The 27847-nt window shown below is 45.3% G+C and overlaps 1 protein-coding gene across 1 annotated transcript; it reads left to right on the top strand.

Moving 5' to 3' along the window:
- Positions 1–23470, top strand: STEEP1 (STING1 ER exit protein 1). The gene is made up of 7 exons (XM_080794887.1): positions 1–173; positions 2721–2838; positions 15556–15597; positions 18260–18398; positions 18922–19011; positions 19616–19708; positions 20915–23470. The coding sequence occupies exons 1-7, from the start codon at positions 50–52 to the stop codon at positions 20975–20977; spliced, it is 669 nt and encodes a 222-aa protein (XP_080651013.1). The 5' UTR covers positions 1–49; the 3' UTR covers positions 20978–23470.
- Positions 23471–27847: the final 4377 nt, after the last annotated feature.

The raw sequence follows: 27847 nt of genomic DNA, 5'->3' as shown, positions 1-27847 counted from the left end.
GCGCGACCCTTATTTTTGGCGTAGAGTTTTCGCGCTGCTCCTGTGAACGATGCCGAAAGTTGTGTCCCGGTCGGTGGTTTGCTCCGACACCCGGGATCGGGAGGAGTATGACGACGGCGAGAAGCCCCTCCACGTCTACTACTGTTTGTGTGGCCAGATGGTCCTGGTGCTGGGTGAGTAGTAGGGAACGGGAGGGCGTCTGCAAGAAGCGAAACTTCGGGTTCTCTAGGGCGGATTTTCTCTGGGTGTGATCTGGGAGGCGCGTCTCTTTGAAGATTGGTGGGCTTTCCTGCTCCACGCTGATGCCTCCCTGCCCTACTCCAGGGCAGCTTTTCTGTTTAACCTTCTATGTATCCATGCTTCCCTCAAAACTAAATTCCTTCTTCAGAAAAAATTAACTGTTTATTTCCCTTTCCTCCCACTCCGCTTCTAGAAACTTTATAACCTTTCTCCTGCATGCTACGAGTCTGTCACAGCTCTTACCTTAAACGAGAATAAAGCGTTCCCTTGATCCTACGTTCTCTTCCAGCTGTAACCCCATTTCTTTGCTGCTTTTATAGCAAAACTTCTGAAAAGAGTTGCTTATATTGCCTGTCGCTGCATCCTCACTTCCCATTCCATGTTGACCTCACTTCAGGCAGATTTCTCTTCCCACCTCACCATCTAAACCATATTTGTCAAGGTCAATAACTGAACCTGTTAGTGGTGCCAGTGCTCAATTGCCGGTGCTCATTTTAGTTCTCATCTGTGTCATTTGACAGAGATGATGATTCCATCCTTCTTAAAACACTTTTTGTCATTTGCTCCCAAGACTCCATAGTCTCCGGATTTTTCCTCCTACCTTGATTTTGCCCCTCCTCAGTGTCTAGCTCCTTTTCTGACTCTGATGTTTAGGCATTGCAAGGCCCTAGGGCTCAGTCCTCTCACCTGTTCACAATTTGTACTCACTCCCTTCTAAGCGACCACAACCATTCCCAAGCTTTAAATGCCATTTACATGCTGATTCCTCCCAAATGTTCATCTTTAACCTACACTTCCCCTCAAACTCCAGCTGCCTGTTCCCTGTCTCCACTGGATATCTGGTGGGTCTCTCAAAGTGATCATGTTCAGGTCAACTTCATGATCCCGTACTTCCTGCTCTCCACTGTACCACCCTAGTGTGGTAAGTGGTAGCACTATTCACCCAGAATCTCAGAAGCAATCTTGACTTCTTTCTTTCCCTTACCTTATGCCCATCCAGTCCATCAACACATTTTGCCGCTACTTGAAAATCTGTCCAGAATCTGACTACTTACTACTTCCATTTCTGCCACTCGAATCCAAGACACCATCACCCCTCACCTGGAATTCCTTCCTTATTTTATTCAGGTCTCTGCTGAAATGTCCCTTCCCTGACTATCTAAAATGGTACTCTTGTTAGTTACTCTTTGTCCTCTTAACCCTGCCTGATTTTTCTTGGTAGCACTTATCCCTATTTGAGATCATTGTCCATCCTTTTAATATCTTGAGCACTTATCATTATCCATGGTCATATTATATAATTCTTATTAAAAAAATTTTTTTAAGATTTTATTTGTTCGTTTGACACAGAGAGAGATCACAAGTAGGCAGAGAGGCAGGCAGAGAGGGAGGGGGAAACAGCTCCCTGCTGAGCAGAGAGCCCCATGTGGGGCTCGATCCCAGGACCCTGGGATCATGACATGAGCTGAAGGCAGAGGCTTAACCCACTGAGCCACCCAGGCGCCCCTATAATTCTTACTTTTTAAAATTTTCTGACTCTTCCACTAGAATGTAAACTTCATCAGGGGAGGGTCTCTGCTTTGTCCTTTGCTGATCCCCAGCACCATGTTTGAACTTCGGTTGGTACACGGAGAGCCCTCGAATTCTTGTGCAAGTGAGTTCTCTTTTAATCACCTAGAGTTGAGTGTGAATTCTTGTTCTCCCTCTTAGTAAATGTGTGGCAAGTATCTTGCCTTTTGTAAGCCCCAATTCCCTCATTTCTAAACTAGGAATACAAAGTGTCTAATCCAGTAGGTCATTGGGAAGATTAGTGAACGTGCAGGCTGCCTGGTGCCAACTCCCCCGCCCCTTCCTCCATTAATCTCGAATCACTGTGATCACTTGACTTCTCTGTGACCCTTTGGGTACTTCATTTGCATTCTGTCAATTTCCATCTGCTTTTTATTTGCACCTTGTTTGTTTCCTGTATGTTTTCATCGTTTTCAGACTGACACTCCTCGAGCTGGTTTGGGTCATTTGCCTGTCGCATGTAGCATAGCACCGACCCTCTCTCTTTTTTCTAAGCACTTAACCACTTCTCCCAGTGCCTTCCTCATAGGTGGTTCCAGGTGCTTGATTGTCTCATCTGATTCTCATGCATTAGAACACAAACCAAGTGTACCATGATTACAGAAACATAGCAAACTTGCCGTGCTGGGAAGGACTTTTGAGATACTGTCATCTACTTATCCTTCCAATAAGGAGTAAAAACAAAACAAAACAAAAGGAAGTAATTTGCCAAAGATCACCAAGGTGATAACGGAGCTCCAGACCTTCTGACACTGAGTCCTTTTCAGTTGGGAAATTCAATAATAGACTTCCATAAGCATTAGTAATTATAGTAAAACATTACAGTGCTAAGGGCCCCCACTGAACACTTGTGATTGCCCCAGGGTAGTTTTCAGTAACTCTAGTGATGGAATCTTATTCCATTTCTTCAGACTGTCAGTTAGAGAAATTGCCCATGAGGCCCCGGGATCGCTCCCGCGTGATCGATGCTGCCAAACACGCCCACAAGTTTTGTAACACGGAGGATGAGGAGACCATGTATCTTCGGAGGTAAGAGGCTGATGCTTGGATTTCCTTGTGTTTTAGTCTGGTCCTGAGGAATATAAGTACCCCAGCTAGTGCTAAACAGGTTGTTCTTAGGGGTCCAACACTTCGACATTTGTGTTAGCTCTCTAACTTCTGTTAATGTGGCAATACCTTCGCTGTGCTTTGTTGAAATGCTGCTGAGATGTGATTCTGTTGCCATTCAATAGCTGTAATTTGGTTTTTTTGCAAGTAGAATGAGCTCATTCGATCTGTGATGTCTTAGCATGCCGTGAGCCGGGCACCAAGCAGGGAACTGGCTCTGTGGAGTTGAATGAGGTACTGCCCTTACCACTGAAGAGCCCGCAGCTCAGTGGGGTGGCGGGGGGCTGGCTACCTTCTGTGATAGAGTGAAATGAATGCCGGGGTGGTAAGCCAAAAGCTATGGGAAAGCAGATGGGAGCGGGTCATTCTGAATGGTGCTGAAAGGCACCAAACGATGATGGCATTTGTCTTTGGCCTTGAACTAGGATTTCACCCAAGTTGATGAGGGGGCTGAGGACCATCCCGGGTGGAGGGAATATGGAAGCATTGAAAGGAGCACTTACGGTATGCTTGGGAACTTCAAACGGTCCGTGGTGACTGTAGTCCAGGTGACTTTACAGGAAGGGCTTCATGCATCCTGAGGTGGAGCGAGAGTGAATTGCTGAAGTAGGCAAGTTTGGACCTCACCTGCTGGCAAGAGCCATCTCTCTCTCTCTCTCTCTCTCTTTTTTAAGATTTTATTTATTATTTGACAGAGAGAGACACAGCGAGAGAGGGAACACAAGCAGGGGGAGTGGGAGAGGGAGAAGCAGGCTTCCTGCTGAGCAGGGAGCCCAATGCGGGGCTCGATCCCAGGACCCTGGGATCATGACCTGAGCCGAAGGGAGACCCCTAACAACTGAGCCACCCGGTGCCCCGAGCCATCTCTCTCTTTTAAGCAGGGGAGTGACATGGTTGGATCTGTTTGAGATTTGGGAGTCCTTGGCCGAGATAAGGAATTGAAACCTGGGAAGGGCTAACGTTATATGGCATGTGGAGCAAGAAGAGAGAGGACTGAAGATACCATCCTGGGGAACACTGACATTTAAAAAGCGGACAAAACAGTTGGAACCTGGCCATGTGGAAAACGGGAGGAGAGAGTGTCAGGAAGTGTATATGTCTGGGGAGGGTGGCCATCAACAGGTGCCTGAGGCCACAGAGAGGTCAGTTGTAGGGGATTAAAAAGTCCAGACGTTCCTTCACATACATTTTGTTTCCTCAGCTCCGGCTCTGTGCCAGGGTCCTGTCCAGAAGCCTTTGAGATGCCAGTGGATTTATTTGCTAGGACTGCCATAATAGTACCAACAGCTGGGTGGCTTAAAGCAACAGAAACTGTCTCACATTTCTGGAGGGTAGAAGTCTGAAATGAGGCTGTTGGCAGAGCCACCCATGGTGTCTGTGAAGGTTTTAGGGGAGGATCCTTCCTTGGCCCTTCCCAGCTTCTGGTGGTTGCCGGCAGTCCTTGGCATTTCTTGGCTGGCAGATGCAACACTTCAGTCTCTGTATCATCACATGGCCTTCTCCCTGTGTCTTGGTCTCTGTTTTTCTTCTCTTCTTTTTATAGGGACACCAGTCACAACGGATTAAGGGCACATTCTACTCATCTACATGACCTCATTGTAACTAATTATATCTGCAACAATCCTCTTTCCAAATAAGGTCACATTCCGAGATTCCTGGAAGGATGTGACTTTTTAAGGGATACCATCCAACCCAGTACAACCAGTAAACAAGCAAAGTACCCTGCCTGTATGGAGCTTGTATTCTAGGGCTGAGCTGGAGAAAGCAACAGGCTGACATCTTGCTATGTTAATTTAAGAAACCAAACTGTTGTCAGCCCACACTAACGAAAAGAAGTACCGCTAGGTGACATTCAGTAGCAAATGAGGCCTCGAGCACCACTGTGCTTCTAGAGCACAGGCTTCTAGAATTGTGCAGCTGAAGAGGAAATTGGTCATACACGAGATACAACTCGAGGCCAGTAATACAACCAGATTATAAAATTGATGAAATTTACAAAGGAATGCCCTTTGGGAAGCACGGGGAGAATACCCCATTATGATGAATAGGATGGTTGACAAGTAAGATGCCCTAAGTGAAGCTAATCCCTTGTCTTTTTCTCCCTCCATTAACCCTTGTTTAGTTTTCTGATTTTGAAAATTGCCAACTGAGGGGCGTCTGGGTGGCTCAGTCCATTAAGTGTCTGCTTTCAGCTCAGATCGTGATCCTGGGGTTCTGGGATCAAGCCTCGCATCCGGATCCCTGCTTAGCAGGGAGTCTGCTTCTCCCTTTCCCTCTGCCACTCCCCCTACTTGAGCTCACATGCATTCTCTCTCCCTCTCTCAAATAAATAAATAAATAAAATCTTTTAAAAAAAATCTTCAACTGAGTATCTTTAAGATCACTAAGATTTATGATGTGTTTATTATATTACATATATCATAGTTACATATACTAATGTGTAATAGTATTTCTATATATCGAACGGTTGTGTATTACTCAGTTAATACAAAAACTGATCTAACAACACAGCAGGCCAGAGGCCCCCATGGCACTAAAAGGCAGATGCTCTCCCCCTAGGCCAGAAAACGGAGTGGCCTTAGTCTGAAATAGAAACCCCGGAATCCAACCAGCCTGGTCCTGGAAGTGAGCCAGCTTTGGGACCTCGCCCTAGGGCTGGGTATTGCCCAGGCTCGTGACCTCTGGCCAGGTGACTGTGTCGGGCCAGAGAGTTCTCAGAGTTGACCAACAAGGCAGGGTAAACTCCCCCCCCCCCAGTTGCTGTTGTTCCTGCTCTAATCATGAGCAGTCTGTTCAGTGGCCCACTCTAGTGTGCTCCCCTCCTGGCTGGGGGCGCATTTCGACCTGCTTTCCCTCCTTAGCCAGGGGTGTGTGTGAGCACTGGTTGCTGAATACGTGCAGTCTGTCCACTCCCATGTGCCCAGGAGCCCAGGGGTGTGTTGGGGGGAGCTCCTCGGTTGAGCATCCCACTGTTGATCTTGACTCAGGTCTTGGTCTCAGGGCTGTGAGTTCGAGCCCCATGTTGGGCTCCACGTTTAGAGCCTACTTTATTTATTTTTTTAAAAAAATTTTTAATTTTTAAAATTTTTTTATTTTTTTAAAAAGATTTTATTTATTTATTTGACAGAGATCACAAGTAGGCAGAGAGGCAGGCAGAGGGAGAGGAGGAAGCAGGCTCCCTGCGGAGCAGAAAGCCCGACGCGGGGCTCGATCCCAGTACCCTGGGATCATGACCCGAGCCGAAGGCAGAGGCTTTAACCCACTGAGCCACCCAGGCGCCCCTGGAGTCTACTTTAAAAAAAAAAAAAAAGAGGACCCATGCCTCGGAGCCCATCACAGTCCACCTCCAAGTCTTCATTCTAAAGTTCCTCTCTTTTGACACTGTTCCCTGGGCCCCCCGTTCCCATCCAGCAGTCCCACTGTTGCAAATCCAGTGCTTTTCTGTCTCTCTGTTGACCCTGCCTCCCTTGATGCTCTCCTTCCTTGATTTCTCTGAAGCTGCTCTGGGGATTCTCTTACATCTTTGGCTCTCTCAGTCTTCTGGATTCTTTGGCCGCCTGCCCCTTAAATGTTGGTATTCCCCCGGGCTCTGACCTGGATCTTACCCCTCTCTCTTTATACTCTCCTTGGACGTCCTTACGACCTGTCATGGCATTAGTTACATTATGTGCTGATGACTCACAAAATCTAGATCTGCCTACGTTTCTCTCCCATACCCAGAACTGTGTATCTGACTGCCTCCTCTCCTTCTTCACCTGATGTTCTGTCTCAGATCGAACATGACCAAGGCCAGACTCATTATTTCTCTAATAAGGAAATACTGCAGGTGGGCTGACCCGGCACTGCCACAACACTCTTCTTTTACACCTGCCTGTATGCGGGTGTCTGAAAAGTTACGGCATATATTACAGCGCCCACCCCACCCTTGCCCCAAATGACGCCTAAGATTCTGAATGTGACTTCACTTTTGCCAAGTAAAAGGGATAGAAGTAGAAGTTGTTGCATGAGGCTTCCAAGGAAAGGCCTTTTCACTCTTTTATTCTTATTCCTTCCTGCTTTTGGGGACAATGGGCATGATAACTGGAGCACCAGCAGCCATCCTGGGACCAGGAAGGAGAGGCCACAAGAATTGCAGAGCTTTTGCCATCACCATCCTTGGGTCCCAGTCACTGCCATGAACCACCTTTTCTTTTCTTTTTTTAAGATGGGGGAGAGAATTGGGGGGCAGGGGCAGAGAGCGAGAGAGAGTCCCAAGCAGGCTTCATGCCCAGGATGGAGCCCGATGTGGGGTTGGATCTCATGACCCTGAGATCATGACCTGAGCCGAAATCAAGAGTCAGATGCTTAACTGACTGAGCCGCCCCGGCGCCCCTCTTCTGGATGTCTTTTACAGGAGAACAAACCATTGTGTCGAGCCACTGCAGACAGGTCTCTAAATATCAGCCACACACAGTTCCTTCCTTCTCCTCCTCCTTCTCTGATGACACCCCCATTCATGCAGTAGTCCATGCCGGAATCCATGAGCCAGTCCTCCCTTTGGCTCATCCATTCCCAGCCTCACCATCCCCTGCACACACCAGTCGCTCACCGTGTCCTGTTCACTCCCCCTTCCAGTCTGTCTCGTGGGTGTCTCCCGTTTAGCTCTGCTGCAAAGCCATCTTTCCAGTGCCTGCCATCGCTTGCTTGGGCTGTAGAAGTAGCCTCTTACCTGGTCTTTTTGCCTCTCATTTTGTTCTCCTCCAGTCTGTTGTCTACTGCCTGAGTGGTCTCAAACGCACATTACATAAGTCTCCTGCTTTCAGTCTTTTAGTGACTCTCCATCACTTGTAACAGTGCTTTTCAGACATTTTTAGACAGTGAATCCTTTCTTCAAGTGGCGTACTTGTCCAGAAGTATGAATACGCAGGAAGCTGCTGTGACTGGGGAAGAGTCAAGCCCAGTCCATTAAGGACTCCTACCCTTCCCCTATCCAGTTTCATTTAGGGGTCCTGGTGGAGTACGATTTTAGAAATCATGGTTAGCAGGGTAAAATTGAAATCTAAAGCCTCTCTGTGATCTTGCCTTGGCCTGCCTGTTTATTCTCATCTCCTGGTACTCCTTGATTTTTTTTTCTTTTCTTTTTCTTTTTTTAAGTAGGCTCTACACCCAATGTGGAGCTTGAACTCGTGACCCTGAAATCAAGGGTTGCATGCTCTACCAACTGAGCCAGCCAGGTGCCCCTTGATTTTTTATTTTGTATTTATTTTTTAAAAAGAATTTATTTATTTATTTGACAGAGATCACAAGTAGGCAGAGAGGCAGGCAGAGAGAGAGGGGGAAACAGGCTCCCCTCTGAGCAGAGAGCCCGATGTGGGGCTCGATCCCTGGACCCGGGATCACGACCTGAGCTAAAGGCAGAGGCTTTAGCCACCCAGGCACCCTAGCCCCTTGATTTTTAAAAAAACAACATTTATCATCTCATATAATTTCTGTGGGTTAGGAATTCAGCAGCAGTTTAGCTGGGTGGTTCCTATCTCTTCATGAGGCTGTGGTTAGGAGGTGGATCATGGGGGGACGCCTGAGTGGCTCAGTCTGTTAAGTGGCTGCCTTCGGCTCAGGTCATGATCCTGGAGTCCTGGGATCGAGCCCCACGTTGGGCTCCCTGCTCATTGGAGAGCCTGCTTCTCCTGCTGCCTGCTGCTCCCCCTGCTTGTGTTCTCTTGCTCTCAGTCTATCTCAAATAAATAAAATCTTAAGAAAAAAAAAAAAGAGGTCGATCATGGGTGTGGTCATTTGAAGTCTTGATTAGGGCTGGGAGTTCCACCTCCAACGTGGTTGGCAGCTGAGCACTAACCTCAGTTCCTCACCGCAAGAATCTTCCATAGGGCTGCATGACTATCCTTGTGTTGTGGCAGCTGGCCTCCCACAGCGTGAGTGATCCAAGAGAGGGCAAGGTGGAAACCACAATATCTTTTAGAACTGAGACTCAGTAGTCACACACCATCATTTCTGCAGTGTTCTCTTGTTATTACAGGTCAGCCCTATTTTTTTAAAAAGATTTATTTTAAAAAGATTTATTTATTTGGCAGACAGAGATCACAAGTAGGCAGAGAGGCAGGCAGAGAGAGAAGGGGAAGCAGGCTCCCTGCTGAGCAGAGAGCCTGATTCGGGGCTCGATCTCAGGACCCTGGGATCATGACCTGAGCCGAAGGCAGAGGCTTTAACCCACTGAGCCACCCAGACGTCCCAGGTCAGCCCTATTTAGTTTGGGAGGAGACTACACTGGGTGTCAATACCCAATACTCAATACCCAATATTGGGGGTCATCTTAGAGACTGCCACAACCAGGAAAAATGTTTTGTTTTTGGCCTTCCCTCCCTCACATGATCCTAGACCAGAGTCAATTAGTGCAGCTGCCTAGTTCATATTAATCACTTCTTTATGCCAATTCAGTATCTTGTCTCACTTCCATGAACTTTTTGAGAGCAAGAATCCTGCCTTGTACTTCCAAAACCCTTAGTATACCTTGCCTGATTGTTGGCACATGGTTAGAGTAGATGAATTGTTGCAAACTTGACAAAATCCTCCTTGGCACTGGTATTTGAAAATTTCTCACTGAGAAATACACAGTCCCCTTTGCTTAAAATCCTGTGTTTTCAAAGCTCAGGCTTATGAGATGGGCTGACCCCAGGATTCCAGAAGTCCATTGTATGGTGGATTTCTCCCTTCAGGCTGAGGTTGAATTTAGAGTCCCAGTAGGAAGTTATATGGAAGTGTAAGTTACATGGAACCGGAACTATGGCTAGGGCCCTAGTCGTGTGATGCTAGTGAATCATAGCCCGTTTGACATAAGTGGAAAGGCGGGCTGTTAAAGATGGTGGAGCAGCACCACCGTGAGACTTGAAGCAACTCGCTTAACCTTTTTGGGCCCCAGTTTCCTTATCCCTCAACTGGGAAAACAATACCCGTGTGTTGTCAAAGAGCTGCTAGGAGTCTCTGCAGTACCAGAAGGACCATAAATAGGTACAATGACTTTGGAAAGCACTTTGGCCTTGTAAGATGCATGTAATTATTTCTCTGCAGTTTTACTCTTCTTCATATGCACCTCTGTGATGTGCCTCTTGGCTGTGTTAGCACCATCCAGGGGAGTTTTTGAAAAATCCTAATGCCTCAGCTCCACCCTCGGAGATGAGGGGGAAATCATAGAGCATAAAACTCACCATTTTACAGGGTGCAATCCTGTATATTCACACGGTTGTGCAACCATCATCAATTCCAGAGCATTTTCATCACCCCCCTAAAACAAACCTTGTACCTAATAATGGTCACTCCCCACTTCCTTCTCCCCCAGCCCCTGGCAACCATTAATCTACTTTCTGTCCCTATGGGTTTGCCTATTCTAGGTACCTCATTAAAAGGGAGCCATAAAGGGGCGCCTGGGTGGCTCAGTGGATTAAAGCCTCTGCCTTCGGCTCGGGTCATGATCCCAGGGTCCTGGGATCGAACCCCGCATTGGGCTCTCTGCTCGGCAGGGAGCCTGCTTCCCCCTCTCTCTGTCTGCCTCTCTGCCTACTTGTGATCTCTGTTTGTCAAATAAATAAATAAAATCTTTAAATATTGTAGCTTTTGGTGACTACTGTCCTTCATTTCGCATGTTTTCCAGGTTCACCCACGATGTAGAATGACTCGGTATTTTATTCTTTCTTGTGGCTGAATGACATTCCATTGTAAGGACATACCACATGTTGTTTATCTGTTCATCAGTTGATGGGCATTTGGACTGTTTCCTTTTTTTAAAATTTTTACCATTATGGGTAATGTTGTAAACGTGTGGACATGTGTACAGGATTTTGTGTGAACATGTTTTTGGTTCTCATGGGTGTATGCTTATGAATAGCTGGGTCATATATGTCATGTACCTTTTGGTCATTTGCGTATCTTCTTTGGAGAAATGTCTATTCAAATTATTTGCCCATTTTTTAATTGGTGTATTTGTCTTTTTAATTGTTGGATCATAGGAATTCATATGTTATAGATGCTAACCCCCTAACAGATACATGATTTGCAAACATTTTCTCCCATTCTGTGGATTGCCTTTTCACTCTTTTTGGTGACACTTTTAGAAGCATAAAAGTTTTTAATTTAATCAAGTCCAGCTTATTTTTTTCTTTGCTTGTGCTGTAGGAGTCTTATCTAAGAAACCAGTGCCTAATTCAAGGTCTTGAAGGTTTATGTCTACATTTTCTTCTAAGAGTTTTATAGTTTAATTCATAGGTTTAAGCCTTTCATCCATTTTGAGTTAAAATTTTTTTTGAGTTCATTTTTTTAGACGGCGTGAGATAAGTATGTAATAAATTCATCCTTGTACATGTGGATATCCAGTTGTCCTGCTACCAGTTACGGAAAGTCTGTTCTTTCTCCTTTGAATGGTCTTGGTACCCTTATCAAAAATCAGTTAGCCATATATATATGGGTTTATTGGGACCCTCTGTTCCATTCCATTGATCTGTCTGTCTTTATGCCAGTACTACCCTGTCTTGATTATTGTGGTTTTTGTGGTTTTGAAATCAGAAAATGTGAGTCCTCCAACTTTGTCCTTTTTCAGGATTGTTTTGGCTACTCTAGATTCCTTGTAATTCCATGTGAATTTTAGGATCAGCTTGTCAATTTCTGCAAAAAGCCAGCTCGGATTTTGATAGGGATTGTTTTGAAGCTATAGATTCGTTTAGGGAGTATTACCATCTTAATGTTAAGTCTTCAGTTCACGAACATGGAATGTCATTCCATTTACTTAGGTGTTCTTTAATTTCTTTCAGCAGTGTTTTATAGTTTTCAGTGCACAAGTCTTGCACTTATTTTGTTAAAATTTTCCTAAGTATTCTTTTTTCTTCTTCTTAAGATTTTATTATTTATTTGACAGAGACACAGAAGAGAGAGGGAACACAAGCAGGGGGAGAGGGAGAGGGAGAAGCATGCTCCCTTGGTGAGCAAGGAGCCCAGTGGGGGGCTCCATCCCAGGACCTTGGGATCATGACCTGAGCCGAAGGCAGTCACTTGATGACTGAGACACCCAGGCACCCCAGTATTTTATTCTTTTTGATGCTGTTGTAACTGGAATTGCTTTCTTATCTTTATTTTTTATTGTTCTTTTTTAGTATATAGGACTCCATTAGTTTTTATATGTTGATCATGTAACCTGCAGTCTTTCTAAACTTGTTTATTAGCTCTAATTGTGTATATGTTTGTGTGTTCTTTAGGGTTTCTGTGTGTAAGATCATGTCATCTACAGATAGAGATGGTTTTACTTTTTCCCCTTCCAATCTGGATGCCTTTTATTTCTTTTTCTTGCCAGTTGCCCTGGCTAAAACTTCTCCTACAATGTTGAATAGAAGTGTTGAGAGTGAGTATCCTTGTCTTGTTCCTGATCCTAGGAGAAAAGCTTTCTGTCTTTCACCATTAAGTATGATATTAGTTTATATAACTGTTAGTAACTGGGTTTTTCATAGATGCCCTTTATCAGGTGGAGAAAGTTCCCTTCTATGCCTGGTATATTAATAAGGGTTTTGAATTTTGTCAGCTGCTTTTCTTTTGTGTCTGTTGAGATGTTGAGATGATCATTTTTTCCTCTCTTTTGTTCTATTACTATGATGTCTTGGCTTTGATTAATTTTTTTATATGTTGCACCAGTCTTGTAGTCCTGGGATAAATTCTACTTGGTCATGTTGTATGATCTTTTTTCTGTGCTCCTGGATTCAGTTTGCTAGTATTTTTTTGTTTTTTGAAGAGTTCTGCCTGTGTGTTTGTAAGCAATATTGATCTCTAGTTTGTTGTTGTTGTGGTACCTTTGTCTGGTTTTGGTATCAGGGTAATCCTGGCTTCATGTGATGAGCTGGAAAGTGTTTCCTCTTCTTTTGAAAAGTTTGTGAAACATTGGTATTAATTCTTTGAACTTTTAGTAGAATTCACCAGTGAAGCCACTCATCCTGGGCTTTTCTTTGTGCAAGGTTTTTTGATTACTAATTAAATCTCTTTACATGGAATAGTCTATTTAGATTTTCTGTTTCTTTTCCAGTGAGTTTTGGTAGTTTATGTTATTCTATTGTTCTAGGAATTTGTCCATTTCATCTTGATTATCTCATTTCTTGCCATATGATCATTCATAGGATAATCTTACAAATTTTTTTCTGTCAGACCAGTAGTACTCTTGATTTTTAAAAATCCTACTAACATTAGGCTATTTATAATTCCCTGAATATGCTGTGCTTTTTGGCTTTGCACATAATATTCCCACTGCTTGAAATACTGCTTGCTATCAGGACCATTGGCTTTCAGCCACCTCCTCATGAAGCCTTCCATGACTGCCTCAGACAGACTTGGTGCTCCCACCTCTGCATTCCCATTACATGGTATACATTTCTCCATTTAAGAACTTACCTCCATGATTGTAATTTTCCTCACTAAACCAAATTCTTTAAAGAATTCTTTCAACCAGTGTTTTATTGCATGTCTATTTTGTTTCCAGTACTTTGCTTGGTTCTGGGGATAGAGTGGTCAGACAGGCATGGTCTCTGTTAATCTCTGATCTCATGGGCCTTACAGTGCAGTGGGATGACAGAAAAATAAAGTCATTATGATTCTGGGAGGTCCTGTGAATGAAACAAAGGGCTCATACAGAGAGTATCGTGAAAACTTCTTTGAAAAAGTGGCTGAGACCCCAAAAATGAGAATGGGAAAGCAGTGAGAAGAGCATTCTGGGGAGAGAGAAGTGTGTGTGTGAAAGGTCCGAGGTGGGAAAGCACTTGTTTGTTCAAAGAACAGAGGTCTGTTGTGGCTGGTTCATGGTGAGGGAGGGAGGGCATTTGTGAAAGGAGATGGGTCCAGTTTTGTGCTCAGCTGGTGCCTGGGAGGCCATGGTAAGGAGGCTGGATTTTATTCTAGGTGTCTTAGGAAGCTACTCTTGCCTCTGTTTAAAGAATGATTTGGAGTGTAACAGTAGCGGAAGCAGATTCTAGAATAGTAGTTAAGGTTTGTATGTTAGGTATGAATTTAGAACAAGGAAGGCCTAACCGAATACCACACACATGCACGCACTTGCTTTCGATTTGACTGCCCCCAAATCTCAAATTTCCCCAGTCAAGCTGGGGAAGAAATATTTATAAGGCCCGTCAACATTTGCAAGTCTAGAAAATAAAAAGACAACTCAGTAGGCAAAAGATATGAACTGACAGTTCACCCAAAAAGAGAAAACACAAATGCCTATAAGATACACAAAAAGATGCCTCACTTTTCACTCTTTAAAAAAAGAAATGCAAATTATGAGAGCACAGTTTTCATGTGTCAGATTGACAGTCGTGCAATTTAATCACATCCTGTGTTGGAGAGACTGGAGAGAAACACAACTTTCACATTGGTGGTAGGAACGTAGATTGGTTCAACTTCCCTAGAGAGTAATTTGGCAGTATTTCTCAGAATTTAAAGCGGATACTCTTCTAGGAATATATCCAACAGGTAAAAGACTTTTCGGTTTATCCACAAAACAGCCCTTATGAAGAATGAGGTACCTCTTTGTCAATTGGTAAGGAAGGGCCCCCTATGTATTTGCTAACCAGGAGATATTTTTTTAGGCAAACAAATGAAGAACAAAGAAGTGTAAGGTATGCTGCGTTTGTCTAAAAAGGGAAAGAAATAAAATATATTTTCTTTATATGTCAATAAGGATTCCTTGCTTGAATCATCAACTGTCTCTGGGAGGAACAGAAGAAACCAGAAGCAATATTTGCCGCTGGGGAGGAGAACGGGGTGGGTGAAGGGTGGGTGGGGAGGATATTTACTTTTCTTTATATTCTTACATATGCCATGTATGCATATGGCCTTTTAAAAAAGGGAAACAAACAAGGGGCAAGGAAGTGAGGAGACCAGTCCGGAAGCTATGACAGTCGGCCAAGGAAGAGATGGTGGCCGGAAGGTGGAGCAAAGCAGACAGGTTCAAGATCTTTTTTTGGAGAGAAAATCTATAGGATTTGCTGATGGACTGGGTGTGGGCAGTAAGAGAAAGAGGAGTCAAGGATGAGTCCCAGGTTTGTGTTAAGCATCTTGGGTGGGTGGCAGAGTTGCTTACCTAAGGCGCTCTTGTGGGCTCTTGAGCTTTGGTGGCCTGGGCTTGAATGCAGCCTATTCTGTTTCTGGACTCTGACCTGGGGCAAATCATGTGCTTAGGTTTGTGCCTTCATGTGGAAAATAGGAATGGTAATAGGCACTTGGGTTGCTGTAAGGCTCAAATGGCTTCATACATACGTTCTTGAGCACTGCGTACATGTGGGTGCTGGTATTATTATTGTTGTTATTGTTATCACCGTGACCCTGCCTGCTGCTGTGACTATAATAGGTCCTGCTGCTCATTTTTTTTTTTATTAACATGGAATGTTATTTAGATATTTCACAGAATAACATTTTTGTAAATTATGCAAACAATGCTGGCATGAGTTAATTTAACTAATACACTAATAACTAACTAATAATTTAACTAATACACTTTTTTTTTTGTTGTTGTTGAGATTTTCTTTTATTTTACAAGGTTCAGTTGATTTTAAACATAAATAATTATTTCTTGCTTTGTTATTTGTTCATACTTTTTTTTTTTTACTTCCGTTTCCTGCACAGGCCTGAAGGCATTGAGCGACAGTACAGGAAGAAGTGTGCCAAGTACGTGTCTAACAGCGTGGGATTCTCCCAATCGCGCAAAAGCAAAGGCGGTAGTGTGTCCAGGAAGGAATTATGTGGATACCATTCTCTGTTATCTTTATCTTTGTAATCCCAACTGCCTTCGAACTTCAACTACACAAATACCAATATGCTTCTCAGACTAGTCGAAGTCACATCTCTGACCAGCTGGTCACAGACTTTTTTTTTAACATTGTATCATTTTTCTAAATAGAGATATAATTTATATATGATAAAATTTGCCTTTTTTTAAAAAAAGATTTTATTTGACGGGGAGAGAGACAGCGAGAGAGAGAACGCAAACAGGGGGCGTGGGAGAGGGAGAATCAAGCTTCCCACTAAGCAGGGAGCCCAAATGGGGCTCGATCCCAGGACTCTGGGATCATGACCTGAGCCGAAGGCAGACACTCAGCGACTGAGCCACCCAGGCGCCTCTGTCCTTTTTTTTTTTCTTAACTAATCTCTGTGCCCACTGTGGGGCTTGAACTCACCACCCCAAGACCAACTTTCGCCTGCTCTCCTGACAGCCAGCCAGGTGCTCCCCAGATTTGCCCGTGTTAAGCATACAGTCTGAGAACTTGTGACAGAAACATACAGTCCGCTAACACCACCATGCCGTGATGCGGGCCATTCCTGGCCTCCTGTGCCCTTTGCCGTCAGTCCCCTTCTCTGTGTTCCCCCCCTGGCAGCCGCTGAGCTGCCTTCTGTAGCTACAGTTTTGCCTTTTCTAAAAATGTTACCTACAGGGGCGCTTGGGTGGCTCAGTGGGTTAAGCCTCTGCCTTCGGCTCAGTTCATGGTCTCAGGGTCTTGGGATCGAGCCCTACATCAATCTCTCTGCTCAGCAGAGAGCCTGCTTCCCCCTCTCCCTCTGCCTGCCTCTCTGCATACTTGTGATCTCTCTGTCAAATAAATAAATAAAATCTTTTAAAAATGTTATCTACATTGTACAAGTATGTTCTGCTACATACAGTATGTATCTTTCACGTCTGCTTTCTTTCACTTCCCATAATGCTTCTGGGTTTCAGCCAAGTTGTTAACATGGATCAGTAGTTTGTTCCTCCTCCTGGGTGAGTAGTGTCCATGGCTCCATTGTCCCTCTCCCCCTGTACGAGGGCATTTGAGTTGCTGACGGTTTTGACTGTCCAGCATAAAGCTGTTACAAACATTCTAGTATAAACCTTGGTGGGGACACGTGTTTTCTCTGGAGTGGAATCGCTGGCTTGTATGGTGAATGGAACATAACGTAACGTAATCCAGACTTACTTATAAAGCCTATTGGAGGGCCCATAGACCCACAAGAGCGTTAGAGACTGTTCTGTAAAGCTATATCTACATGTCCAGCTTTTGGCCGGTAACAGTGAGAATACTAAACTACAGTACATTCCATCTGGTTGATGGCATGACAGCTACACCTTGGCTCTCAGAGGACTCAGGTGAGGAGAATCAAGGCATGGAAATGGCTACGAAGGCAACTTAGTTCCCAGCCACACTAGAGTTGTCAACTTCAGTTTGTGTCTCTTTTTTTTTTTTAAAGATCTGATTTTTAAGTAATGTCTGTACTCAACATGGGTCTCAAACTCACAACCCCAAGGTCAGGAGTCACACTCCACCAACTGAGCCAGCCAGGCGGCCCCCCAACATTTTATCATGTCTTAGGAGTACTTCATGTAACTGAAAAAGTAGAACAAAACTGACCGACCCAAGAAAGTATGATGATTACTCCCTAGAGCAGTTGGCCAGCAACTGCCAGGGAGCTTTACACCCCTTCTCAACACTACAAAAACCCAAACAAAACTAGACAAACCCCCCATGCTAGGTACCCAGACTTCTGGGAAGAATGGCAGCAGTTTTTTTTTTTTCCTAAAGATATATCTATTTATTAGAGAGTGAGAAAGAGAGAGAGGGGAACCCAAGCGGACTCCTCGCTGAGTGCGGAGCCCGGCATGGGGCCTGATCCCACGACCCTGAGATCATGATCTGAGCTGAAACCAAGAGTCGGTTGTACCACCCAGGCGCCCCAGCAGGCTTTATATATATATAAAAATTTTAAAATACAAGTTTCAAAATATATATATATATATACACATATATATATACGTATATATATATGTGTATATATATATACGTATATACGTATATATATATATTTTTTTAGAAACTTGTATTTTAAAATTTTTATTTATTAAGTAATTTTTCCACCCAGCATGGGGCTCAAACTCACAATCTCATGATCCGGAGTCACATGCTCTCCTAGCTGAGCCAACCAGGTGCCCCAGAGTGGCAGTGGCTTTAACAGGAAAGCAAACAGCAGCAGGCGCCAGCATTTCCCAAACTTGACCAATGCTGAGAATCACCTGGGATGCTGAGGAAAGTGATAGATTCCCAGACCTCAGCTTCCAGATTTGCTGAATGAGGATCTTTGGAAGGAGCTGGGAGTCTGAGCAGCCGCTGTAACAAATTCTTACTTGGTAAAGTGATTCCTCAGTGATTCTTAGGCAGCAGTTCTGGGAAACACCGGAAGGAACGAATCCTCAGTTTATGCCATGAATGAAACTGTTCCCAGTGTCTGAGCGCACTTTGTGAATCGGTGTTTTGGGGATTTGGATTCTGAGCTTCCCAGAGACTGACTCTGCTGTTTGCAGGTGTGGACTGCCCCTCTTCTATCAGTCCCAGCCCAAGAATGCCCCCGTGACCTTCATTGTGGATGGCGCAGTAGTCAAGTTCGGCCAGGGTTTTGGTAAAACGAATATCTACACTCAGAAGCAAGAGCCTCCTAAGAAGGTAATCACTGAAGGAGACCGACCGGTTCATATAGCTGCAAATCTCCGGATCGCCCTCCATCTTTCAATGAGTGTAATGAGAAAGTGCCCTTTTTGGACGCATGCTTTATTAAGAGGATGCCATTTTTATGGGTGAGCAGATGTTAATGTAACATCTATTATGTGTTCTTTTCTTCTTTCCTGTGGCTGTCCCAGGAGTAAAGTTAGAAATTGTATGGTTTTGATTCACATTGATTTCCTTTGAAATCTCTTCCTTTTTCAGTGTGGACAGTTAAAAATGAAAGGAGGCAGGCTCATTTCTGAATATACTTTAAAAAGCCTTGATGGCAAATGTTAGAAAAATAGAATCCAAATAGAAAAAAAAAAATTCCACTGGCACTTTTAGATAGGCCAGCCTCTCCGTCCTCCCCCGCCCAAACGCCTCACCCTGCAGTCAGGCATGTGCGTGGACACGCGTGTGCGCACGTGCAGCTCCCAGAGCCTCTTGCAGTGAATGAGACTGATTCCTCCTCCTGTGACTCCAGGTGATGATGACCAAACGGACCAAAGACATGGGCAAGTTCAGCTCCGTTACGGTGTCTACCATTGATGAAGAGGAAGAGGAGATTGAGGCTGTGAGTGCTTCTGCTCCCAAGGGAACTGGATTGGGGGGTGGGCCCGGAAGGAACTGGGACTCTAGAACCAGCCCATTCGAGTAGCGGAATAATGAGAAATGTTGCTTCCAGGCCTTACTGTCTTAGTAAGAAACTAGAGGACCCCAGGCCCGTTCCTGTCTCTCTGGATCCCTAGGGCATCTGTAAAATGAGAACCAGGGAGTTGGACTGGATCAGTGGCATTTTCATACTGGTTTTGAGATGCTTTCAGGGGGCAAATCCCTCATCCCTCATCCCTCTTCATCCCTAAAACCTATCGGACTCTGCAGTTTGAGGTCCCGTCAGTCCGGCTCGAGTGGCTTATGAGGCTCTCCTTAGCAGTAGGAGCAATTACCTTTATGGTCCTTCAGTATAATGAGGTTTACAGAGAGATGTTATCTGTTGTTTTTCAAACGGTTTCGGCTGAAACCTGAGCTCTCCTGGATTATTGAACAGCTGACGAGTTTAAAGGGAACAGAGTCCGTTTCAGGAACAATTCTGAGATCCGAGGAGCAGGAATTGCTACTTAAGGTCTCTGGGACTCACTGGTACTGCCGGGTCCCGGGTGACACTCTTCCTCCCGCAGAGAGAAGTCGCCGACTCGTACGCACAGAATGCCAAAGTGATCGAAAAGCAGCTGGAGCGCAAGGGCATGAGCAAACGGCGACTGCAGGAGCTGGTGAGTGGCCCCGGGCGGCAAGGGTTTCTCGGTCTGAGAGACCCTCCAGCGGTCGGGGAGATCCTGCAGGAAGTCTGTGTGCGGGGTGCGGGGTGCGGGGCGCCGGGTAGCTGGTGGCCAGCTCTCTCACCCTGGCCCATCACGGTCGGTGTACTCTGTCTAGTGACCACGAGCTCCAGGCCCCAAGTTAGAGTACTCGCTGGCCAGCCCTGACTGGGCCGGTACTTGAACCTGCTACCCAGGGTTCGAGGTCAGGGGGCAGAGGTCGGGGTTCGTGGATGCGCACCTAGGTGGGGAGGGCGTACAGCTGTGCTACATTGGCTTCACTGGGATGGGGCCTCGGGGCTCCCTAAAGCCCCGGGGCCGCCCCTACTTTCTGTATGAGTCACAGACTCGTGGCGCGCGCATGCTTGCGTTTGATGGCGCCGGCAAGCTGGGTTTTCTTGATAACAGTGTACTTTTGCTAGTTCTTTAAAATCGGCCATCACTGTCTTGGTGCCTCATCGGAGGCTGTGGCGGTGCAATCTGATGACTGGAGAGCTTCCTTCGGTGACAGGTGGTGGGTCTTGGGCACAGCATTGCCCTGTCATCGTGGTCTAGAGCCGTGCCTATCCCATTTGCCGAGGGGAAGGGCCGGGGCTTGCTTCTGTTTTTAAATCTCCGGTTTGTCAAGAACAGATTTATAATTTATAAAATGCCATAAAAATGCATTTGCCTCAAGTGCTCATGCTAAATTATTTGATTTTGTTATGACGCTGGCAAATTACTGTGCGAGGTTCTAGATGCTAACTCTTGATTTTTATACATATCTTGCATGAACCAACAACCAACAGTTCACGGACCGTACGACATGAAGTAACACTGTTCCAGAACAGTGTTTCTCGTCTTATTCTGCCAGGAATGGGATACTGGTATATCATGGTATTGATTCCCTCAGCCCTTTGAAGGGCCTGGGGCTGTAGGAGCCCTGCGCTGATTACCTTTGACCGCAGCCTTTTACCACACAGACACCATCATTTTCTATGTGTAGCATAATATCAGAAAGGTTGGAAAGCAGTTGCTAGAGATTCGTAATGATTTACCAACCACTGTTCTAGTTTCTGTACTAAATGAACACAAAAGGATAGTGTCTGGGCAGTTAGGAGAAGGAAGGAAAATGAGAATGTCATGGCGTCGCTCAGGGCATGTGTTTTTCTTCCTTTCCAGGCTGAACTGGAAGCCAAGAAAGCAAAGATGAAGGGGACCTTGATTGACAACCAGTTCAAGTGATCAGGACCTTCCTCTCAGCCCAGACCGGAAGCAGGCATTTAGACAAGGAGGAAAAAGAACTGTTTCTTGACTCCACGGACTGGTGGTCACCTTTTGGCCCCAGTGGAAGGCTTTCCATTACTTCCCATTGATTCCTCCTACTTTTGGTGAGGGCTTTGAGTCTGTCTGACCTGCTTTCTAGAGATGGGTTTTCTAAATCTTTCTGTATATAGGTCTTCTGTACTATTTTTTGTGCATTTGATGTAAACTTCTTCAGCTGTGTGGAAAGTCTGAACACAGGGCTTGAGTGTCCCTCGTTTCGAAAGTAGCTCTTCTTAGTCCCTCTTCAAAGCTAATAAAATGTTTATAGATTTTTTCAAAAAGTACTATGATGTATCACAGAGAAAGTGGCATGGATTATATTTAAAGTTACAGCAATTCTGATTCTTTTAAGTGACTATTCTTAGATGGGCAGGAATTGGCTATGGTTTGAACCTTTCTCCTGTCAGAAAGGAATCCGTGGAAAGCCAGAATCTCCATAAAGCTTCCTTTAGCTTCGCATTCAGAGAAACTTCCCTGGTAACAAACTACAGAAATGATCCCTGAAAATATAGTCTTTCTTCCTTTACTTCAAATGGTAAAGCTGTAGATGCGTTATTCCTTACTGGCCTTTGTACTTAAAGAAGGAACAGCCAGATTGGGGGCGGGGGCCGGTAGGGTAGCCCAGGTCTAAATGAAAATGGGGTCTCAGTAAGCAACCCAAGGTGACCACTATCCCGTCAGGCAGCTAGGAAGACGCCTGCTTCCATATGTGGGTACGGGAGGGAGACCTAGAGTAAGAACTGATACTGAGACAAAACAAAAGTAGCTGTTGGCCAGCTCGTATTTCACATTTGCCATTTGTAGAGGAGTGTTGTCTTTTTAAATATTTAGGGGCGCCGGGGTGACTCCATTGGTTAAGCCTCTGCCTTCGGCTCAGTCGCGCTCCTGAGGATGGATGGAGCCCCGCATCGAGCTCCCTGCTCAGTGGGGAGGCTGCCCCTCCCCACCCAGCTCGTGCTCTCTCTAGTTCTGTGTCTCTCAAGTAAATAAATTAAATCTTAAAAAAAAAAGTGTCACACCGTTTCAGTGATAACAGTATGGAGCGTTATATACGTGTTTTTATCTGTTCACCTGTGTTACAAGCTGTTGGGCCGGAAGAGGCTTTTAATCGCCTCGTACTCTCTACAGTGGAAAGCTGACGCTCAGCAGTCGCCCAAGACGCGTGTAAGGCGCTGCTGGGAAATAATAGGACATTTCTCCTTGCTTTTTCCCTGCCTTCCTTTTTTGGAAGGCAGAGTAGCTTGGAGTAGGGGGATGGATGCGAGCTAGCAAGAACTGGGAGAAAGAGGAGCGGCAGGGGACCTGGGAAAGCCAGGTGGGGCTGTGTTGCCATCTTCCCGAGTTCTCCTGCATCCAGTGAGGTCTTTGCAACCGAGTCTTCCTGTCCACCTCATTTCCTTTCCTTGTTCTGAAAGATACTTGGACAGCATGTAGATAGCCAACCATAATCTCCTCGCAATTCCTTGACCTAACCTCCAAACAGTGACCTTTACCTTCACGCTTCTGTAGCCATAAACTCCCATGACCATAGCCTGGCTGCCATGTCCACCACGTCTGAGATCCAAGATTCTAGAGATCCAAACTTCTGCTCTGTGATCACAGCCTCCTCACATGGCCACTTTCATGCTCTCACTTTCACTAAACCTGTTCTGTCTATTTTTAGATTTGAAGGATGGTTATTTTATCAGTCCTTATATAAATATCTGCAGGAGTTTATGGATGATGACAATACTCTTTAATGGCTGCTCACTCTGTGTTACGTGCCATGGAAGGCACTTCGTGGGTATGACCTAGTCAAAACAAGATGACAGTCCTATGAGATAGGTCTGTTCCCATTCTCATCTCACAGATGAGAATCGAGGCTCTGAGAGCATAAGTTTCCTAAGATCCTGTAGCCAGGAAGTGATAAAGCCAAAAATCTGACTATAGAACTAGGCTGAATTGCTTCTCCTATGGGATTTTAAAAAAAAAATCTATTATTGAGAACAGATAGCAATTTCATTTTGAGAAACCAAGTAAAAGGCGCTGTAAAGACACATAGGGGACTCCCTGTAGCAAATGTGTTGTCACCTTTCCACATATTTTCTGAAATATTTGTCCTTAGATACTAACCCTAAACCATTTTAACAGCTGGTTCAAATGGCACACTTTGCTTCATCTTTAAGACTGCAAATCTTGATGTCATTAGTACCAAATAAACGTGCTCTTTAATGTTGGCTGCTTTCGTATTGAACTACTTACAAAAGTGATATGCCGTGGTTTCTCTGTTCTCTTTATTTTCTTGTAGGATTTTAGCAGCAAATACAGTGTTTTACTGTTAGTACTAAGAGCCATATTGAAATTTCAGAAAGTCTTATTCTGTTTTGTTTTGTGTTGGTGCAGATTATCAACTGTAATAAAATAGTAAAATGTAAAATGTTTCCACTGTAATAATTACTGACATTTGGGGGTGTAATTCTACTGCGTAAGAGAAATTGAAAAGCTTTTTAAAAACTAGCTTGTCTCCACCCTTTTGCAATCCTTAGCACTGTGGGTCACCTCCTTTTCTTAAGGAAAAAGCTTCCCTTTTTGATTTCCTTGGTGTTTTACTCTGCTGCTGCTTTACCTCTCTGACGACTATATTTGTTTTTAAGATTTTAACTTTTTTTTTTTAAAGATTTTATTTATTTATTTTTGACAGAGAGAGACACGGAGAGAGGGAACAGAAGCAGGGGGAGTGGGAGAGAGAGAAGCAGGCTTCCTGCCGAGCAGGGAGCCTGATGAGGGGCTCAGTCCCAGGACCCTGAGACCATGACCTGAGCCAAAATCAAAAGTTGGACGCTCAACCAACTGAGCCAGCCAGGTGCCCCCATTTTGAATTAATTTTTGTGTACGGTGTGATGCATGTGTAGAGGTTCATTTTTTAAAATTTGCATAGACATCCAGTTTTTCTGGCACCATCTGCTGAAAAGACTTTCCTTTCTCCATTCAGTTGCCTTTGTACCTTTGTCAAAAGTCAATTGACTATATATTTTTTGAAGATTTTATTTATTTATTTGACAGAGAGAGCACAAGTAAGCAGAGCGGCAGGCAGAGGGAGAGAGAGAAACAGGCTCTCTGCTGAGCAGGGAGCCCAATGCAGGGCTTGATCCCAGGACCCTGGGATCACAACCTGAGCCAAAGGCAGACACTTAATCGACTGAGCCACCCAGGCGCCCCATCAGTTGACTATATTTTTGGACTATCTCTTTTGTCTGTTGTGTATGCTTATGCTAATGCCACACTGTCTTGACTCGATCAGTATAGCTTTGTAGTGAGTCTTGAAATTGGGTAGGATGACTTGTCCAACTTTGCTCTTTATAAGAATTGCTTTAGTTATTCTAGTTCCTTTGCCTTTCTGTATACATTTTAGAATCAGCTTGCTGGGATCTCCAAAATTCTTGCTGAAATTTTGATTGGAATTGTGTCAAAACCAAAGATCAAGTTGGGGAGAATTGACATCTTAATAATATTGCATTTTCTAACCCATGAACACAGTTTTCTCTCCCTTTATTTAATCTTTGATTTATTTTATCAGCGTTTTGTAGTTTTTCTTGTACAGATCGGGCAAGTATTTTGTTTAAATTTATACCTAAGTCCTTGGTCTTTTTCTGGTACTACTGTAAACCTTACCTCTTTTTTAAAAAATTGTTTAAATTTTGATTTATTTTTTAAGTAATCTCTATACCCAGTATGGGGCTCAAACTCACAAACTCGAGACTCAGAGTCACATGCTCTACCGACTGAGCCAGCCAGATGCCCTGAACCTCACTTCCCTTTAAACAAGGAAAATAATCTCCAAGTGGATCTGCAAACTCCCTGAGATGGATTCTGATGCGAACTCAGGTAGAAATTCCATTTATCTCCTGACCCCTTGCTCTGAGCTCCCGGTCTGACTGGTCTTGGGGTGGCATTCTGGCTCTCCTTCTCTAGCTGACAGGGGCTTTGTTCAATAGCTGCCGGACTTTTTGGGAAAGGACACAAGGAAAACTGATAATATGTATTTGTGGCAGTGTCCAGGGGATGCATTATTGTCTCTTGGCTCAGAGGGCTCTAGGTCAGCCGGTCTGGAATTACAGCAGGTCTGGGAAGTGGGTGAGAGGCAATGCCACATCATCCTAGTGACAGCGATTAGAGTCCCGTGTGCAGAGGCCAGGCCTGCAGTTCTTTTTAAAAAATTTACAGTAATTTATGGGATGCCTGGGTGGCTTAGTTGATTACGTGTCTGCCTTCGGCTCAGGTCGCGATCCCAGGGTCCTGGGATCAAGTCCCACATCGGGCTCCTTGCTCAGCAGGGAGCCTGCTTCTCCCTCTGCCTTCATCTCTCTCTCTGACAAATAAAAATAAAAATCTTTTTTAAAAATTAGAAAAAAATCCACAGAAATGTATATGATAATGGTCTTCTGCCCAAATATTCTAAGCCACTGCCCATGATTCCTCATTATCACACATTCTGATCAATACCCTGGGCTTGATATCTGTTACAGCAACCATGCTTTGTTGGAAACAAGACTAGATCAATCTTCCCTCCTTTTAATATTATAACATCTGCCCTGCAAACTCCCAGTTTAGCAGCAGCCCCACAATCTGCTTCCTCTGACCTCTTCCCCAGATAGAAGAGTGTCCCGAGCTTGTGAGTGGGTGGAGTCTGACATCATGGATCTCTGGTTTCAGTATGGGATGGGGTCCCGCCACAGCTGGCCAGCACTTCGTCCTGTCTGGGTCAGCGACCTTCCCAGGTCCCCCTGGAACAATTTAGAGCCTTCACCGCTTTCCCCAACCTCTCTGCCTGCAAGCCCTTTCTCTCTTGGCAGACACTTTTTCTTTCCAAAGCACTGAGGACATAGGGGCACCCTTAGTCGCATCCGTTCCCGACCTTCTCTCCTTCTAGTCCCGGAGGCAGAGGTAGCTCGCTTCCTGTTCAGGTCTACTCTGGTCCCTTCCCCAGTCAACTCCTAGATACGAAGTAGCTGTTACGGGCTTGATTTTGCACAAGGAGCTGGGGACAGAGTGGAGAACAGAGTAGCTCATGTTCTGGGGCAGGGGTCCCAGCCAAGCAAGTGAACCTGAAATGGATCTGTTAAAATAGCGTGACGTGACCGAGAATGGCGGGTGGTCGGGGGCGGACTCTGAGGAGGGGCCCTCCAGCCTCCCAGACCTGAAGGATGAGAAGGAGGCAGCGAGGTAAGGATGGGAGGGGGAAGCAAACCGGGTGAAGGCAACGGGGAATACGAAGGCCCCGTGGAGGGATAAGCTGAGCATGTTGGGGGAACAGAGAGAAGGCCAGTGGCACTAGATTGTACTAAGTGAGAGGACGAGTAAGCAAGAGGTAAAGTCAAAGAAATGAACTAGAGCCAGGCTGTGAACGGCCTTGCAGGCCCAAACAAGGAGTTTGGACCTTAAAGGCACAATGGGGAAATTATTGGAGACTTTTAGGCAGAAGAGTGATATCATCTATGCTTTAAAATGATTCTAGCTGCCACACAGAAAATGGCTTGTCATTGGGAGGCCAGAATGGGAGCAGGGAGACCAATCAGATGACAGTCATAGCCCGGGCGAGCGTTGAGAGCGGTGGGACCAGGGTAGGAAAGGAGGAGTTGGAGAAAGTGACGGGAGGTGTGTTTGGGAGGTTTTGTAAATCAGGACGAGCTGATGGACCGCACATGGGAAGTGAGGGGAAGAGGGAAATCAAGGACAATTTTTTGATCTGTGACTAGAGTAACTGGGTGAATCGAAGTGCTATTTGCCGAGATGGGGAGGAACAGCTTTGGGGTGGGGGGAAGCCAAACACTGTTAGGACAGACATGTTATGTTTGAAATGCCTACTGGCTATCCAAGTGGAGATGTCCAGCAGGCAGTTGGCTATGTGGTCTGGAACTCAACTGGGGAGGTCTAGCTAGAGATAGAAATTCGGGAGGTTTCGGTAGATGTCATTCAAAGCCACAAGCCAGGATGAGAGTCCCAAAGACCCAAGTGTGAATGAATGGCAAAGAGCACGGGTGCAGGGCTGAACCCTGGGGCCCTCCCAACGTTTAATGGTCAAGAGATGAGGAGAGACCAGTGAAGAAGACTGGATAGAAATGGCTAGTAAGGTTGAAGGGAAACAGAGGGAACTATCCTGAAAGCTAAGAGAAATGGGTGTTTTCTGTCAGCCAGGGGCCAGTTGGAGCACAGAAGCCACACTCAGAATTGTAAACAGAAAGAACCGAACCCGAGGAAGCAGTTACACAGGTGAGAGCTAGTCCTCTCAGGAAGCGCTGACAAGCGAAGGAGGGGATGGTGAACTAACCCAGAGACCGAGCCGTTCCCCTTGAGGGCTTCTAGCAGCTTCCCCTCCACAGGGGGTGAAAGCAGAAGTTGGTGTTACTCAAGTCCACGATCAGGGACCACCCAACAGAAGCAGGAAGGCTGGCCGCACAGGAGCTTGGTCCACAGAGGGAGGGCCTACTGGGGGGGGGGCCCGGAAGAGATGCGGTGAGTGTTAGAGATGACACTGTGCACAGAGGGAAAGGAAGGGGAGCACCCTCGCTTCTCCCCTCCTCCTGCTCTCCAGTCTTCAGCCAGTAATGCCCATTGGCTAAACCCGCCCAGAAGTCAGAGGGGAAGGACACCCGGGAACTGTAATTATCTGTACTACACAGCAGAGCAGAACAGGCGAAGTGGCCAGCACATGTAAATAAGACGAGGACTTGGAAATGAGTATTGCATTCAGTGGAGGTCCTTGGTGACCTTGACAAGAGCAGTTCAGTAGAGTGGCATGAGCAAATAAGC

This window comes from Martes martes, assembly GCF_963455335.1.
Source record: "Martes martes genome assembly, chromosome: X".
Taxonomy (NCBI): Eukaryota; Metazoa; Chordata; class Mammalia; order Carnivora; family Mustelidae; genus Martes; species Martes martes.
This window is presented reverse-complemented; position numbering and strand designations above follow the sequence as displayed.

Bases quoted from the DNA above. Each gene is read 5' to 3' on its own strand.
- STEEP1 (XM_080794887.1), top strand. From the start codon at position 50: ATGCCGAAAGTTGTGTCCCGGTCGGTGGTTTGCTCCGACACCCGGGAT. The intron at 174-2,720 runs GTGAGTAGTAGG...CCATTTCTTCAG, and splicing joins CCAGATGGTCCTGGTGCTGG to ACTGTCAGTTAGAGAAATTG. The intron at 19,012-19,615 runs GTGAGTGCTTCT...TTCCTCCCGCAG, and splicing joins AGGAAGAGGAGATTGAGGCT to AGAGAAGTCGCCGACTCGTA.